This window comes from Microchirus variegatus (assembly GCF_963457635.1).
Source record: "Microchirus variegatus genome assembly, chromosome: 15".
NCBI lineage: Eukaryota > Metazoa > Chordata > Actinopteri > Pleuronectiformes > Soleidae > Microchirus > Microchirus variegatus.
This window is the reverse complement of record NC_139816.1, coordinates 14,013,565-14,031,451: the sequence shown is the minus strand read 5'-3', so window position 1 is coordinate 14,031,451 and position 17,887 is coordinate 14,013,565. Positions and strand designations below refer to the sequence as shown.

At 39.3% G+C, this 17,887-nt stretch overlaps 2 protein-coding genes across 3 annotated transcripts; one reads left to right on the top strand and one right to left on the bottom strand.

The window, feature by feature from the left end:
* Window positions 1-916: 916 nt before the first annotated feature.
* Window positions 917-10,623, bottom strand: shrprbck1r (sharpin and rbck1 related). 2 transcript variants are annotated; one of them, XM_083901845.1, is made up of 14 exons: window positions 9,998-10,623; window positions 9,212-9,386; window positions 7,276-7,353; window positions 6,911-7,052; window positions 6,717-6,807; window positions 6,299-6,620; window positions 5,954-6,063; window positions 5,685-5,855; window positions 4,146-4,306; window positions 3,733-3,844; window positions 2,815-2,994; window positions 2,568-2,666; window positions 2,122-2,265; window positions 917-2,015 (listed from the first exon to the last, which is right to left on the bottom strand). In XM_083901845.1, the coding sequence occupies exons 1-14, from the start codon at window positions 10,277-10,279 to the stop codon at window positions 1,935-1,937; spliced, it is 2,148 nt and encodes a 715-aa protein (XP_083757971.1). In that variant the 5' UTR covers window positions 10,280-10,623; the 3' UTR covers window positions 917-1,934. The 2 variants fall into 2 exon arrangements, with proteins under 2 accessions (XP_083757971.1, XP_083757972.1); XM_083901846.1 differs by having other exon boundaries at window positions 5,972-6,063.
* A 5,375-nt stretch (window positions 10,624-15,998) lies between these two features.
* On the top strand, window positions 15,999-17,251 carry prlh2 (prolactin releasing hormone 2; the record flags this gene model as incomplete). Its single annotated transcript, XM_083901547.1, has 2 exons — window positions 15,999-16,161; window positions 17,046-17,251. 2 exons carry the CDS (start codon window positions 15,999-16,001, stop codon window positions 17,249-17,251), a joined length of 369 nt encoding a protein of 122 aa, XP_083757673.1.
* Window positions 17,252-17,887: the final 636 nt, after the last annotated feature.

Genomic DNA, 17,887 nt, shown 5'->3' with positions numbered 1-17,887 from the left:
TAAGTTTGGGTTGTATCAAGATAACACCTCATCACAGGGATGTTTGAAAAGTAACTATTTATTTATATAGCCTCCACTTGCAACATTACGAGTCTAAACCAGTGGTCAGCTAATACATTTGGGAAAGGGACAATGTTTTTCTAAGCCATCATATCTTCTTCTCATCTAAACTATTCAATTTAAGAGATGATGTGTTAGTTCGATTTTTGCCATTGAATGTTACTAGTGTCTTAAAACTGCTAATTTTTCAGTATAAAGGCTCTGAATTCTGTATAATTCTTGTGTAAAATAACCCAAAACATTTCTGAATTCATCTAGCGAACACACCTTTTTTTGGTTGATGAATGAAAATGACTTAATAGTGGATGTACATGTCATTTTCACAAGTCATAATTATCATAACTAAATTGGTAAATTGAGTACTTTTAATTTTTAATGTTAAACATGGTTGTTTCAAGGTCCCGGGGGGAGGATGGAGTTCAAACTCACCACAATGACGACCAGGGAAGATGGCACATTTATCCATTAAGGTCAGAACAGAGAGCAGCAGTGTTTCTTTCTCCACTAAGGAATAGAGCAGAAAAGCAGCACTTCATATCACGATTAACTTCCTTGTCATGTGACCCAACAATTTTAAACCAATGCCAAATTATGATACAACCATATACCTGTATTTGTAAGATTTAGTCAATCCATCCATCTTCTACCGCCTTATCTTCCACGAGAGTCGCAGGGGGTGTTGGTGCCATTCCCAGTTGAGTCCATCACAGCAGGGTCACAAGCAGGGATACAAACAACCATTCACTCGGGGGACAACATGGAAAAAACACTACACCAAATGTGTGGCCTGAAAATAAAGTGATTTACATTTACATCTTAGTTGAAAGGTTATTTATTGATCAACCAATAAGGCACAGCAGAATATCAGCAGCAACACAGTGCTGTGATCGGAAAGAGAAAACAGTGAAGAAATTCTCATGGCTTCTCAGTGGAGGGGGGCAGTAGTGTGGTTACAGGCATACATCTTATTTATATACTGTCTGGTGAACACAAGAGTCCGGTAACCTGTTAGTATGCAAACATCACCTGCACCCTGCATCATATCTGCGTTCCGTAACAAGAGCCGAGACAAACAGAAACAGAAAACAGTGTTGAAATGAACGTGTGACAATTCATCAATACACTTAATACACAGTGGTTTCACAACACATCAGCGTCAGTGCTCATTTTACACTTCTTTGGTGACAATATAATGCATTGATTATGCAGACGCAACAATAAAATATACAACGTAAACTTTAGAATAGACCTACAGTATGTTAATGCAGAAAATTGCACATGAAGGACGTAACAAAGACCCCCCCCCCCAGAAAATGTCACTATAAACACTGCTACAGCTTTTTTTTGCACAAAAATAAGGCCACTTAAGTTTAATGCATCCTGGTATGTAACGACCAAAACGGCACAAGAGACACATTTGTACCTGTATTGTTAAATTTGCAGTGCAATCATTCTTGAAAAGGCACCAAACACACACACACAAACAAACAAAAACAAATATTATTTCCCCACATAGTTCCACCCTCACATATCATCATTACAGTCAGGTGCGATTAAATAAGCAATGCTGAAATCTGAATTAAAATCATGCAGCTATTGTTTCCTTGTGTGTGGGAGGCAGAGCTAAATGTCAACCTATTACTCCTGTCATTATGATTGCAGTGAAAAAGCCTGCAGCATACATCATTGTGCCAGTAAGCGAAGGTGAGAAATGTGCTAAACCTCCACTTGTAACAAGTATGACACACCATATGTAACAAATCCTGTCAAATATATTTCTCTATTACTGTAAAATTCCTCATTTTATGTCTCGACCCTTGTTAATTTAGGGACTGGTTTGTGTCAGTTTCAGTCAAACTCTGTTTGTCAGATACTCAGTGGCAGTTTTGACATTTAGGATGGCATTTCTGATTGTTGACGTTGCAGCGGCATCCTCCACTGGTGTCTCCAGGGCCCTTGGAGAAGGGAGAGATTTTGAATCTTTCTGATCTTCCAACAAGATCCTATATCACTGTTTTAAGAATCCAGAGGTTAAAGCAAAAAAACAAAACAATGTCTTACTCTTGGTCCCCAGCGAGGCCCTCTGGTTACCCAGCAGATCTCCGAGTGACAGACGGTGCAGCGAAGCCAATCACATCCATCCCTCTTCTGCACAATGATGCCACACTGGGGACAGTGCATCGCCTCCCCCGACTGCACCAGAGACTGTTTTTGAGACAAAAAAGAAGCAGCGTGAGAATGAGACCGGTCGCTCGAGAGGAAGTGGCACGAATGTGAAACACAAAGGCTGTACTGTACATTTCCTGAAACGTTTGTGTAGTTTCTCTTGATTCTCCATTCTTACCCTCTTCTATTTTAATTTATCTGTCTTTTATTTATTTCTTTTACGTATTTGTGCAAGTCAATTCTACGTACCATACACTTTGTATGTAACAGCAGCTCTGAAGGACAGCACAGTTTAGATAAGATCTCTTCCTTGTCACTGGATGCACATATTCAACATTCACCTTGAGCAGATGTGTGGTTCTCCTAGCAGCAGAGTCATTTATAGCACGGGCTGCAAGATCATCCTGGTACTGCTTACAGTTCATACCCTCATGGATAGACTGAAAAATATAGAAACTTCAAACGTGAAACTTTTTTCTACAGGACCACAGCAGACTATTTTCCTTCTGCACCTACAAGTTATCAAGATTTTAATGTCCTCAATACAATGCACGTAAACGATCAAAATACTTGTCGTATATCTCAAACCTTGCAAATCAGACAGTTGTGTTTCCCACAGACGGGGCAGTGAAAGACATTGACTGTGTCCTCGTACACACACCAGCCCCGACAGTCCGGAGTGGCACAGTGATAGCTGCCCTCGCATCGAGACTCTGCCACTGACAGACCTCTCTGCAGCCAGCGTTCGTACTCCTCGGCTGGCACCAACTGCAAAGCAGAGAAGGGAAATGACACCCCAATAACACCAGGATGGGAACACTGCAGTGTGAATGACAAATACAGCAAAGCAAGGTGTGAACGTATCTAACAAAGGACTTTCTGCACGACTAAACGAAGTAGCTATAAATATAGCAGGATATGTGGTGGTTAATTGGACACTTGAAATCGCCTGTTGGTGTGAATGTGTTGGCCCTATGATGGACTGGCGACGTGTCCAGGGTGAACCTTATGTCAGCTGGGATTGGCATCAGCAGCCACGTGACCCTCATGTGGAGGATAAAGCGGTAGATGATGGATGGTTGACAATTTAATAAACTGTAACTTTACTATTTTAATTTCTGTATTAATGTTCATCGAGCATGAATAGGGTTGTTATCTGAGTGCTTTCAAAGTGTAACTATCAGCTAAACTGAGAGGACAAGGCCTCTCTTTTTGCAAATGCTACGTTAACATACACATAGGCGTCCTCGCTTGGATTTAAACATTCCAGATAAGTTAGCAGACCAGCTTGACTGGCTGTCATTGCAAACTTGTTTTCACACATCGCATAGCGAGGCTACAGTATGACAGTTTGGATCACAGTTTATTGACTATAAACACAGTAGCACAGCAGTAGTGTTGCAAGGAGCTTATTTAAACATGTAGATGCTTTAGGATAATAAGAACTAACAGCACTGAAGTAAGACTGTGTGCATGAGAACAAAGACGTTTGTTGGTGTAACTCACAGCTCTGATCTCCCGCTCCTGCAGGAAGCACGTACAGGAATACGTGTCGTCTCTGTAAGGACAGGACACCTCGGGTTCCTCACTCAACATGATGACCGAACGTAAACACTCCCTGTGAAAAACACAAACAGGCAAAGGAAGAGTCTGCAATACGTTTGTACAGACAAATACTGATGTTGGCAAAAACAGCGCTTTTATAAGAAGACTTTGACAAAACTATGTGTCCAGACTGCAGAGCAACAAAACAAAGGTAACAAATGTAACCGCAGTTCTATGAATCCTGGTTGACAACCAGAGCATAAAGTTACTCTGAAGATAGTGTAGAAATGCAGATGTTTTATCACAGATTTGTGCCAAAAGTTCTGCACCCGCACCCCCCCTTCCTCAGGTCCTCCCAAATTCCTGATTCTTACCTACAAAAGCAGTGAAGACACTCCCTCAGCAGGACTCCCTCTCCAGGCTGCAGGTCCACGTAGCAGATCCGACAGTCCACAGAGTCTGGATTAGGCACCAGATCTTGACCGTCCATTATCATGAGCTGAGCAAAATTCTTCCTGCGCTCCTCTTCCCTTGCCTGGCACAAGGAGTGGTGGTGTTGTGAGGATTAAAAAGTAAGTGGTACTGTAGATTAACACGTCTGCTTTTCACTCAACCCAAAACGAGCACACATTGCTTTTACGTGCAGACACATACATCGTGTATAAACATTTTATTACACATTTTACAGATTATATACAATTGAACAGTGCAAAATGAACAACTGTGCTATTGCATTCAATTAAGTGGAACCTCTGCACATTGCAACGGTTATCAAAAAGCTACCAATGTAAAAAGTCAACAGTGATCATGATTATCCAGCTAATCGATACAAAGAAAAAAAGTGATTCATAGTCTTACTATGAGAACCTGATTCATAATCATCCACAGGGCCAAAACAAGCTAAATGCTGCATGTTCACGTGACAAATAAAAACAGTTTTATTAGAGTAAATATAAATAATGGCATCAGAAGATCATATGATCTTTCATCCCATCATAAAAAGATCACCCGTTCTCATACAGTTGATCTGCTGTAAGGAATTATGAACGTCGCAAAACAGGGAAGCACCTAAACTAGTACTTGGATTATTTATTTGGACATCACTTTGTAAAAATAAGTGCCAGACAGGCTGGGCTGGTAAGAGTGCATTTACATTCAACTTCAGAATACAAAAAAAGAAAAAGAAAAGAAGAGTACCTGCTTTTTATTCTAGACATGCATAGAGACGAAGGCGTGTGCATTAGAATTATTGTTCGATTTAAATTTAAAGTGTTTGAAACGAGATCCCGATGATACAAAGTCAAACTCTGTGTGAGTGAAACACGATTATACACAGAGTGTGTATGCCTGTGTGTGTGTTCAGTAGTCCTGGTCCAGGTTATACAGGAGTGAGTTGTTTTGAGCCCCAGCACTCCTCAGCACCTCTCTTCTCCCTTTCTCCTTCAAAAAAACAGAGACAGAAGAGAAGAGAGTCAACCTGAGAGAGTCTGCAAGTTTGAATTCAAACGTCGGCTCAGAATCAATGTCGTAATTCCTCCCTCGCGAATATCTGTCATCTATTTTGACAAGCACCGTCACATTCTTTTCTGTTAACTGTTTTTTATTGTCTATTTTTAGTGTTTTGTATTTTGTCATTTATGAATTTTGTCTTTGATTTGAGAGTATTTTGTCCAATTTAAAACCCTGTTTTCCCCCCATCACCTATTTTTTTTACTTCGTTGGCCACATGATATTCCGTTTACAACACTTTACAAAGTGTTGTTATTTGACCCAAGCTTGTTTCATGTAATGGTCCTCCAGCCTCTTAATTTTTTATTGTGATCATAATGTTTTTGATCTTGAGGTATAACAAATTCTTGCATGCTTACAGATATGTGTGGTAGTTTCTGCTGTGTATGTGTATTTGTTCCTACCTGCTGATACTGTCTGATAGCCTCCTTCTCCTGCTGGATGCGCCTGAGTTCCAGAGCGTCGGGTCGATATCCACCCGGGATGACGTAGTTCTCCGGTCGGTTTGTGCTGCAGATCTCGCAACCAGGCCGAGTCGGTTTGTTAATGTAAGTGCAAGAGGGGCATGACCAACCCTAAAAAAGAAAATAAATGTAATGTTTTCAATATCTGTTTCTGTAACTCCTTAACTCTGCATCCTGTGTAAATTAACATGAGAAGAAAGGGTGCTTACTGTTGCTGCTGTGATTACCTGATGTGAGGATGTGATGTGGCTCAGTGCTTCATTGAGTTGAGGCATCTCAAGGTTGATAAGATCTCTGATCTCACTGACATTTCCTCTGTCTGAAAAAGTACAGAACAAAGATTCTAGAAACATCTGTTCCTACGTAATTTTTCCTATTTTGGCATCATAAATATGTCTACGTAAAATAAATGCTGCACCGTGAAAAGATTCATTAAAGAGTGCAAATGGACTAAAAGGATTTTAAATTGGTCTATGGTTTCCATTACTATATTTTCACTGTGAACTTGTGACAGGGATCATGAACTGAAACCACGTGTTCATGCTCTCACTCACCAGTGTTGCTGCTCGTATGGAGTCTTGGGGGAAGGGTTGTGTATGGCCTACGGTCCTGAGACGAGGGACCATTTGCAGAGGTAGAAGAGAGTGGAGGGCTGGGCAACGACAGTGATGGCGGGCTGAGGAGAAGGGCACTCTCCTGGTCCTGCTGCAGGACTTGGAGTGTCAAGCGAGCATGACGGGCTGACAGCAGGTACAAGAAAGCCGTGTCACCATCCTGGCGGACACCGTATGAGGCGAGAGATCGCTGGTTGCTGCACAAGCACTGGCCAATTACCCAGCGCTGCACCCGTGGGTGAAAGCCATACTCAAGAAACATCTGAGGTGGTACAAAAGGAAAGGACACAAAGAATGCAGAATTAAACTTTGCAGAAGTGGAAGCAAGGTTTCAAGGATAAAAATTTGCAAGACTAACCTGCTGTTTCAGTGCTGCAGTAGTCATATGTGGGAAGACTTTGACAGTAACACAGCAGGATGAGGAGCAATCTTCAACTACAACAGCCAAGCTGTAAAAAAAAATGAATACAGTCGTCATCAATCAAAATCTACATTTCACCTTATATCAAAATGAATGACCATACATCTTGTGAAAAGCATTAATATTCCTACTTAATTTCAGTGTCATCGTAGTCTCCAGCAGAGGGTTGAATCTTGAGCGCAGCATGTTGCCGTGCGAGCGTGGAAGCAATGTCGGAAGCAGACTGCATGTCACCTGCTTCTATAGCCCGGGACAACGCTATGCAGGTGTCCTCTACGGATGGATAAATGCATACATGCACAAGGAAACACAGGCAAGCCCGCACAGGTGAACATACATGGATGGCAACTTTGTGTAGAAAGGATGTTTTCATATGGGGCTAACAATGATTCAATGGTGGCGTAAAATGAGTGAGAAAATGAAATAATTAGTTACACCACATATATATATAATTTTTTTTTATTTTTACTAAGAGGAAAATGTTCAGTGGACACACCTGTTTGCTGCAAAGCCAGTGTGTTCTGAGGTTGAAGGGCTTCCGTGGGACATGGTAGACCATTAGCATAAGGGGCAACTGCCAATGAAAGATGTTGAAAAAAACAAGTTTATTTTTTGATTGCAATACTTGCAATAGTTTCTTACTTCTTCTACGATTAATAATTTCACTGAGAGGTGTGACGCTGCCCTCTACAGTTTCAGGCTGTCAATCACAGCTTGAAGTTCTTCAGCACATTTTAAAGTTATTCTTCTTCTTCTCTGGCTGCACACTGAGAGGTAAAATGCTGCATTCTAGAGTAGAATTTCAAAGTTCTTTATCCTTGTTTCTTACTATTTTTGTACTTCTGACCATCAGATATCTGGGTACTGTCAGTGACTTATAATCTCCTCTATCTAATGCACTTCATATCCAGGTGAAAGAGTAACAGAACAGCAACTCCCACTCAATTAAATGGTTTACAGTTAGAGCCGTTGAAAGACATCTGTGTCTAGTGCCATTGGGCTAATATGTCAACTATGCAGTCAGTTTCACAATCTGAATGAATTTTTTAAATGCCTCAGGCCCCAAAAAGAAATAAGTGCCCCACTGTTCAATTACATATCGGTGGACTTAACCAACACAACTATTTACATCCTTTTAAAAGAATATGATATTCCTTTAGGTCTCTACTCATCTCTTTAATTCCAGATTAACTGCAAACAGAGATTAACAAGGGAGGTTCAAAATAGCAGCACTATTGGATATAGACTATTATCTTAGATGAGAATATGGAAGCAAATTAATATCTCTGGAGCCATGGAACTGGTCTTGTGGTAGGAACATTCTTCATGAAAGGTTACAGGTCAGTGAATGAAACAAGAAGCCAAACTTGACTCCAGTGGGCTGGAAACATTGTCGGCCAGGAAGTGCAGAGTCATGTTTTGCGTAGAAAACGTGCCAAAAAAATCCTGAACATGGTGACAGAGAGGTTTAGCGATCCGTGGCTATTTGACTTGTTCCACTGTTGTGTAACATGTAAATTGTAAATAAAGCTTTGCCTCGCTTAGGCTGTAGAAACTTCACATCTGTCTGCATTATCCATTAATTTCTCTAAGTTTGTATTACAGCTACAGCTGCCTGTCATTTTATGTTTATTGCTTGCATACATGCAGGCAGAAGTTAACAGGGATTTACAAATAGGATATGAAGGGAATATTATGTAAGTAAGCACAGGCTACTTTATTTTCATTCCCTCTGAAGTCAAAATATCAAACTTGGTTTCAGTGGTTGTAACAGACACTTGGGATGTGACTAGCATTGATCCAGACAAGTGAAAGGCTCCACTGTTCAAACAAATAAATAAATAAGTAGTGTGACACATCAAGCTTGTTTTGGACAAAACATAGTTCACTACAGGGCGAATGTTTCTTCTGTGGTACACAACGTTGAGATATTGCTTTTTATTTTTTCTATGTTATGCTTAAACTGTCTTAATATCCTAGCCTTGAGTGTTCTTGGGTATGATAAGGAAACGTTTAAGGAGTTTTCTCCCATTTTTCTTTGAAGCTTCTTAAAATGTCAGAAATATCAGTGGAAGACAATGTCAGATTATGTTCTAGAATGCATCTTGTTAGCTGCTTCTTATGGTTAGGGTTAGCCAGTATTGCAATGTGAAGCTGGACGCTTTTGAGGTCAAACTGGTCACTGTAACCCATCAAGTTCTTGTTTACATATCTTATCAAGAAGTAATTCTGATGGCAAACACTTGTGCATGTCCCTCATCCAAATCAGTGGAATTTACAACAGGTTGGACAAAGTGACATTGCAAAGCAAATTAAAAGTACTTATGTCTTCACAAGTTTTTCTTTCCTAAAGGTTCTGTTTTGTCTAGTGGGGATCTGGCAGTAACAAAATGTGGTGAAACATAAAGGGAACTAATCCTATATGTACTGACCTCTCTGTGCTTCTCTCAGTGATGACATCACCACAGTGGCCCACTCTTGAGCTTCCTGCTCACAGCGGAAATTAAAGCTGATACGGTCATGAGGTGGTGCTACCAAACTTAGCTCATGGCACTTTGGAGACTTCACCTCGTAGTTCACTGTCCTCAGATCAAACTCAGCAATGGTCTGGAACAAGAGGAAGAGAGAGTGACAGGAAATGAGGAAGGATGACATTATGAAGAAAAAGTCATCATTATTTACGTCACTGCACAAGTTATTTATAATGATTTTTTTTTTTTTTTTAAACTCCAGATTGCTGTAGCAAACATTCATATAGATCAACACTGATACAGTATAATACTAAGGAGATGTCAATAACAATAACAATAATAATACATCTAAAAAATTAAATAAATTGAAGGGGAATAATGTTGGTACCCTGTAAAGCAAGTATCTATAAATATCTAAAAGGCGTATTCTACGATTGCACAATTTTGATGGTATTTAATTTAAAGCAATTATACTATTTACAAAAATACTGTGGTAGTACATTAAATTAAAGCCAAAAAATCCTTTAAAATTAAAAACAAACAAAAAATGTGTTGAGTTTAATGTGTTTATACAGAATGTATTGACGAGTGTGGCTATGTGATGCCTTAACTGTTACATTAAAAAAAGTTCAGTTAAGTGTGGTTGGTTTATTGAACTGATTGTTTCAGGCGCACACAACAACAACAAGCCCAGCACACTCCCTCCCTCCCTCCCTCCCTCCACTGCTGTCGCTGCTGTGCACTCACCGCACTCCGGCCAGTCTCGCTGTTGTCCTGGAGCGACAGCCGGAATTCCCCGGACTTTCCCGGGTCCATGCTGAGTAGAAGGCGTAGTGACTCATCACCTGCTCCCGGGAGACACAGCGGCCGTATACCAGAATGACACACCGACACCCGAACCGAAATTAGCACCGTTTGGCAGCCGAGCTGTGACTGCGAGGCCCCACTCGGAGCGGGGAGGGCAGCGGACTGGTCCGGTGTGAAGCCGCTGTTGTTGTGCGGAGTCCAACCGTCGGAACTCAGCGACATACTGTCCAGAGACTCATGGAAAAGACAAACACAAACACGTCCCGTCCCGCGGTGTCTCTGGTCCCTTTTCGATATTTTGTTACATCCTATTTCGCTGATAAATATTTATAAGTCTCGCTGTCAACAGGAAGCAAGTGCGTGCGAGTCAGTGAACTGTTTGGAGGGACTTAAAAAAAATAGAGGTTTCACTTCTCTCTACTTCCGCTTTCGCTTAAGATCCGTTTCCGTTTAATGTAAGCTTTCTTCGTCTACCACACATTAAAAGTCCCCTTATAAGTATCCTTTTCCTTTAAAACGCCGCGGTTGTTGTAGTACTTGGATGCTAAGAGGAGCCAGAGCGTATGTTTTCCCTCCGTAGTGCTGCTCATGCGTCGTTAGCAGGGTGACGTAAGCTGTTTTAATATTTATGACGATCTTCAGCAAGGTTTCGAAAAAGAAATATGTAATGCATTTTGGTTTCGTTTTACTGGTACTCCTTTTCAAAATATGAGATTCTAGACAATATGATTACACTTTTAGCATTAAATATTGTAATATGTAAAATGAGATAATCTTGTTCCCCTTTCATAGTGTTTGATTTGACATAGTGACATCTAGTGGCCACGATTCGTTAGAGCAGCTTCATCAGTCATGAAAGCTCTGCAGATTTCGAGTGTCTCACATAAAATGTAGCCTGTCGTCTTTTTATTTGGTAATAAATGTTTCAATTATTTCTCTCAACTGAATGATTACCTGTTTTTCACCAAATCTCAAAATGTGGTGAAAAATGTAGATCAGAGTTTTACAAACCAATAAAGGATGTCCTCAAATGTCATGTTTTGTCCACATGATATTCTGTTTACAGTCCTCCAGAAGCAAATAAACTAGACATTTAAGAAGGTGAAATAAGATAACTTGTTATTAAATACAATCAAATAAAAAATAAATGGCAATCTGCAGTGGTCAATTATTGCTGTCCTGTTTGTGTCACACATGGTGATTTTTACTGGAGAAATCTCTTGCATACAAGACAAAAAGTTTGTTTTCTAGGGCAAAGGTTATTTTGTTTTTTAACTGAAATCAAGTCATGCAAGTTTACAAAACAAAGTAGCACTAAAACACATTTTTATCTTGGGAAAAGTCCTGTATTTGACACATGAAAGTCATCAAATAGATATTTTATTAAATTCATAAAAGATTCGATGGTCATTTCAAGCCTGTAGTTTTAGTGTCATGTTGTAATGCAGCTAAAGCTCGTGATCTGTGTCACGTCACCACATCACGTGTGTATGTGCACATATTTGACCACAGAGGGGCAGCAAGGAATCTTTTAAAACATTTTTTATTTAACTGGATTCTCTTAAAAATTGCAATCAAATATGAATAATTTCATATCTTTAACTTAAGCAAGTTTAGTTTGCCAATTCCTTGTTGGTATTGTGAGCAAGGTTAATGTTGTCAATACAAACAACTACATCCAGTTATATTAATTATTTCTCTTTACGTTGTTCTTAACATACTTAGAGAGGGTGGAATCTTCAATTTGAAAACAAAGATATTCTATTATATGTCCTCAGAAGTTCATTACCATTTGTTGCATCTGTTGTTTTGTCATTGTTGTTTTTAAGAGAAGTTCTTAAACAAACACGGCCAATGAATGTCCCACACACACTGCGTAGGTCACGAATTATGTGGCAGTTAACAAAATATACTGTAGCGCACAAGGGAAATGATTTAGACCATAAAGCGTAGATCGGCCAAGCCGTTAATCAGGCTGTAAACAGGAGTTTCTGGATCAATACCACAATCCTCAGGAGGACTCTCGTGTCCCACAGCATCATGGACATCTCCTTTTTGACCTTTATACATCATGGTATTGTGTTTTTTTTATGAATGAAAAAAACATTCATCTTGCCATGAGTCTTTTCAACACAGTGTGTAACAAGGCTGGAAGGCAGCAGGTACCACATGCTGTGATTTGCCAGGCAAATCCACGATTCCATTCACAGAAACGGATGACACGCGACAGGTGAAGCCATTCAATCAGGCACTGATTTCAGTATTCTTCTTTTTTTGTGTCATATTTGTCTCTCAAATGCATTCACGTGTAAAACCACAAACACATCTTCCTGAACGTGTTTTCAGCCGAAAGGTTTTCCTGTCATAAATCAAACCTGCTTTATTATTCTAATTATTATAAGCTCTGCATATTTGCCTGTTGTGGCGTGATTACACATCATCTGGAAATTATGTTCTTCTTATTATTATTGCAGCCGTCCACTGCATCATACAATCTGATCACAGTCTGGGACAAATTACGGGTGCCCTCATCTGTGGAGGAGAATGTGCAGCCCTGGGGTGAAGCTCTGAACATGCTCATACACACCAGAGGTGGAAAGTAACGAAATACATGTACTCAAGTTACTGAATTGAATACTACTTTTGTGTATTTTAAAATCAGGATTTTGTATTTTACTTGAGTACGTATTGACTCAAGTATTGTACTTAGTTACTTTATAAATCCTATCTGTTACTGAGTAAAAATAAAAATTCAGCACCATGAAGACCTACAGAGGGAAAATATACACCAGAACCAGACAAATGATGATGTGATTAGCACCAGCACTGGGGCGTGAACATAGAGGTCGCACGCCAAAAGTGACGTAATATCCTGTGTCGCACCGAGCGCGTGAGCTCCAAAATAGTTTTGGAATTCTGACCCCTTGTCATATTTCTACTACCCTCACACCCCCACGCAAAGTAACTAAGTAACTTTTACTTAAAGTACATTTCAAATGAACTACTTTTTACTTCTACTTGAGTAATATTTCATCAAAGTATTGGTACTTTTACTTGAGTACAATATTTTAAGTACTTTTTCCACCTCTGATACACACAAACACATTTTGTCACTCTACATTAGGAAATGGTGTAATTTTATCACATTGTCCATGTGAAAGTATTGTAAATGAAAAAAACTAATTTCTACTGGGCCATGTGGATTAACAGATTACACATCAGGGGCCATATTTTTTCAAAAATTAATGATTCCTCAACACGTACAGTGCAACAATTCCTATTTATACAAAAGCAACACAGTATAGAAAGATGAATCCTCCTATGATTCACTATTATATTAAATCAGGGGTTCTCAAAGTTTTGATAGCTGAGGGCCAATTTAGGAACCCAGCGTTGGACTGAGGGCCGTCAAAGGAAAAAAACGGGAAAAAACATAAAAGAAATCCCATTTGTAATAATTTTAATGACCCGATTGCAGTTGTACAGTTTACACTTATTGGTCTGTATCAATAATTCTGCGGGCCGCCATTGGCCCCCGGGCCGCACTTTGAGAACCAATGTATTAAATGGTACATTATCTGTACATATAGAGGACTTGAAGATGCATCACATTCATTCACTGCATTTATGTGCAATGTATCTTGATGTATATCAGACTAGATGTACATAACCATGCACATGAACCATCAAGAGCAACTTGGGGTCAAGTGTCTCTCCCAGGGACACATCTGCTTATAGACTACCGAAGCCTTCCAGTCGAAGCACGATTCACTCTACCACTGAAATGGCCTTGCACACACTCAAACATAAATGCTAATGTGTTCCTATAAGGGTTCAAGTGTTTGTCACTGGGGACGTACCTTTGTCAAAGACAAGTTTTTACCCGTTGGTGAAAATCGGTTTTGGTATCTTATCAACACATGTACAAACACAGAATCGTATCAATTAAAACGGTATGAGAAAAAAACAAAACAGTAATTGTCCACACCATCATGGTCAAAATTTAATTATGGTAATGTAACGTAGATTACCGACATTCATGACAACTCACCCCATAAGAAGATAGGAGGTTAATATGAGGTTTGGGGGTGCTGGCGTGATGTCATCATCTCAGAATGAATATGTGCATATATACTGTTATATACATTTTGGTATAGGTATAAACTTGCTCTTTCCTCTTGATTTTATTCACTTTGCACCCTTTCTGATAGTCAAACGATTGCATGACTGAGGAAACTTTGCCCAAATGTGTACCAGGTACAAGTTTTCTCTCGTAGCCTTATTTTTGAGTATGTAAATAGGCAATTGCACGTCTAATGGAACTCTCAGAACAAACCGTAATAAAAAAAAAAAAAAGAGCGATTTTGTACATTTTGGTTATTGAGTAAAAAGGAAATCCCCAGAAATAAAGCTGGAAAGGACGTACTCAAATCCCTTGCAGCTGGATATTATGCGTAAGCGGCATTGTTCACAACACTTGTGTATCTTGACCTTTCGTGATTGTTTTGGGGGCCCGAAGGCGACTTTACATCTAAATACAATTGACTGGCCTAAATTCTTTTCTCATTTTAACCTTTCACTCATGATTCATCACTGTCACCTCGTAACACATGCATCGATGACATGCATGACATTTAACTCGTGCTCCAATCAGTTTTTTTTTGTGTCACTGATCATCAGCGACTTTGATATGCTAATGCATGCTATTTTTGTATGCCTTAAAATATATCATGAGTTAAATGTGCAGGTTAGTTTCTGCAAGATCGGTGTGTAAGAATTAGCGACATCTATTGGTGAGACTGCAGATTGCACATACATAATGTGTATTAGGGTAGTCTATTCAAATTCTGCCAATAAACCCTCCTAAATGTGACTCAGTGGACCTTTAAAGGTTTTGTGCAGGAGCTGATTGGGTCCTGCCTTGTCCCCGGTAATCAAGCTGAATGATGAAAGACTCATCAAAATCCACCCACCACAGCCATTGTCTGACAGACCTACTCCAGCAACTGGGTCTCCCCATGCTCACTGATCTAAAGACGTCTGAACGTCATTGACTTCCTGATGGACGACTCTGCTACGTGACGGACATCAGGAAAACTCCTAAAGCACACCTTCTTTGTCAGGGGGGTGAGGGGGGGGTTTGAAGAGTGGGAGGAGAGGAGAGGAGGCGAGGTGGGAAGGGGTGATGCATCCTGTGGTGTGGGATCACTGTGTGTGACTGACGTTCTTGATTCATCATTCACCAACCTTATTATAGGGTCACCAAGGATATATAAGCTGGTGCACACCTGCTCTACAGTAACGACTCCAGACCTCCGTCAGCTAACCTCAGCCTGTTACCAAAGTTCAGGGTAAGAGCCTTCTCTTTGGAGATTATGCTATTTTATTCTATAGATATATATTTATTTTATGTCTTATAAATATCTTTCTTTTTTTTAAACATATAATTCTACAAATTCTAGTTAATGCAAGACAGTAATTTAATTATGAAGATGTTTCCCTTGGGACATGTAATGGCAAATGTGTTTATAATGGTCATGATCTTGTTTTGAAGTAAATTTAAGTATAAGTAATTTTTTTTGTATTGTTGCTTGTGAGGTTTAAATGGCATTTTTTTTCTTTTCATCTCATATGAATAATTTCATGTTTGTATTGTGTGGTGAGGTGTTTTTTATAATCAAATCTTATTATAATCTGACACGTCTTAATTATTTAAAGTGAAAATCTTTACTGATGTAAAATGCACAATTATTTGAGAACGAAAAAAAACATGTTAAGGGCTGGATTCAAAGACTGATGATTAAGTGTTACCTTATTTTTGCTGTTTCTGAATTTCTTTATTGCATTAGTTTTAGCTTTCTTTTTTTTCTGTTGTCTAACAGGTAGCGGTAACTCTTACTGAATCGTGTCCCTCTTTAGTGCCTTGTGTCGACTCCACAGCATGCTGCCTGGGAGAGAGGCTGATGTCCAGCACTGCGTCCTGACGAGCCGCTGGCTGCCCGCAGCCTTGGTGCTGCTCCTCCTCCTCTGCTCCAGTTTCAGCAGCGCTCACAGCACCACAGTGGAGCACGACTTCCACATCGTTCACAATGTGGACAACAGAAGTAAGAATTTCATTCATAAATCTTTTTTTGCTGTTGTTTTATATATAAAAGAAACTGCTGGATTTCTTGACTTTGGCAAGGAAATTATGACAAGTAGCTAGAGGTGTGGAGAAGGAACGTGAAGATCTGAGGATGACAGAGAAAGCAGTTTTGAATTTAATGTTATTATTCATGGTAATATCTGTTTGTCCGTGTGGTGAGTTCATGTTGACCTTATTCTTTCTCATCATCATTTACACAGGGACTAACTGTTAAATTGCATTTATTGTTTAAAACCACAACTGGATTTACTCTAAATCTCAAGGTTCATTTTTTATTATGTATCTTCTTTGTCACTTGGTTATTGTTGAACTGCTTATCTATATCAAAAATGTAAATACATAAATGCTTGCACGTTATTTATTATTGAATGCACACAGCTCGTTTTCAGCCATATTATATTTTAATTAACAATTCTGTAATCCAGTACAATCTATTTTTGTGTGCACTTTATACATTTACTTCAATTTATATATAACAATCCCTATGGCAATAATGTTCTATTATTCAGAGGTGTTTCAGGATCTCTTTAATTATTATCTAAATCAATTTCTTCATATTAAAATCAATTGAAGCATCAAAATCTGTTAAATCCATAAGACAAAACCCTGAGAATTCATACTGGGCATGAGTTAAAATGTCTCAAAATTGTGTAGGACTTTCCAAAATATACCGATAGATATTAAATCATCGTAAAATCTTTTTGTTTATGGCAGTAAAGAAAACTGTTTGTCTTTTATTTCCAGCAATTAGGTTTTTGTTTATGCACTCACTTTCTCACATACATGAATCCTGCTGCTAAACAGGGATGTAAAAGTCGAGTATTGTACTTGTTTGTGGTTCAGGTCCAGAGATAGACCCGTACTGGTACGTGGGGCGTGGGGTGAGACCCATCGGGCGCTTTGGGAAGCGGCACAGCAGCGTGGGCGCTCTGGGAAACGGGGAGATGCAGCCTGTCGTCTGGACGCTGGAGCTGCTCCTCAATAGCCTCAAAAACAAGCAGAAACTGGAGAAAGCGTTGAATGGAGAGGACAGAGATTGGTTACCGTGACGATGTGTCCTCCCTCTGTAGCACATAACTGTTTTTCCCTGTAATGTCTGTTCTGAAGCCTTTGTTGTATCTGTAAATAAAATGTATTCTATATTGATTAAAAAATAAGGATGTGGTGGTAATATGTGTTGGTCCCATTTCTGTAGTTGCAGGTGCACAACAAAATGTTCTCTTTTACCAGAGGAACTTTTATGTTTGCAAATTTTATTCATTTCATAATACATTATTTTTTTACTGTGGCACATATAGAATCTGTATTTTTTGCACATTAATATTTCCCCCAACATCTCATATGGATTGCAACACTTGCACATAAAAGATGGAGCCGTGCACAGTGGACCTCTTTGTCGTCACTTGCACTTGCATTTAAACAGGAACAAAAGTAATATTATCTTTTCTTATTTCTGGGATTAGAAAATAGGACATCCTGTACGAATCCAACCTCACAAGTCATGACATTTATACACAGTCTCTTGCACACGACACCAAAAGATTGGTCAACTATGATTGGGCAATACACACGTTATTCTATGTCATATCCATCTTTTCACACATAAACATATATTAATAAATTCTTCGATAAGATGCTATTTTTTTTTTTTTTACAATAGAAAAATACAGGACACTGATGATTGA

Bases quoted from the DNA above. Each gene is read 5' to 3' on its own strand.
- shrprbck1r (XM_083901845.1), bottom strand. From the start codon at position 10,279: ATGTCGCTGAGTTCCGACGGTTGGACTCCGCACAACAACAGCGGCTTC. The intron at 7,354-9,211 runs GTCAGTACATAT...TTTCATTGGCAG, and splicing joins ACTGAGAGAAGCACAGAGAG to TTGCCCCTTATGCTAATGGT. The intron at 7,053-7,275 runs GTGTGTCCACTG...ATCCATCCGTAG, and splicing joins ACTGGCTTTGCAGCAAACAG to AGGACACCTGCATAGCGTTG.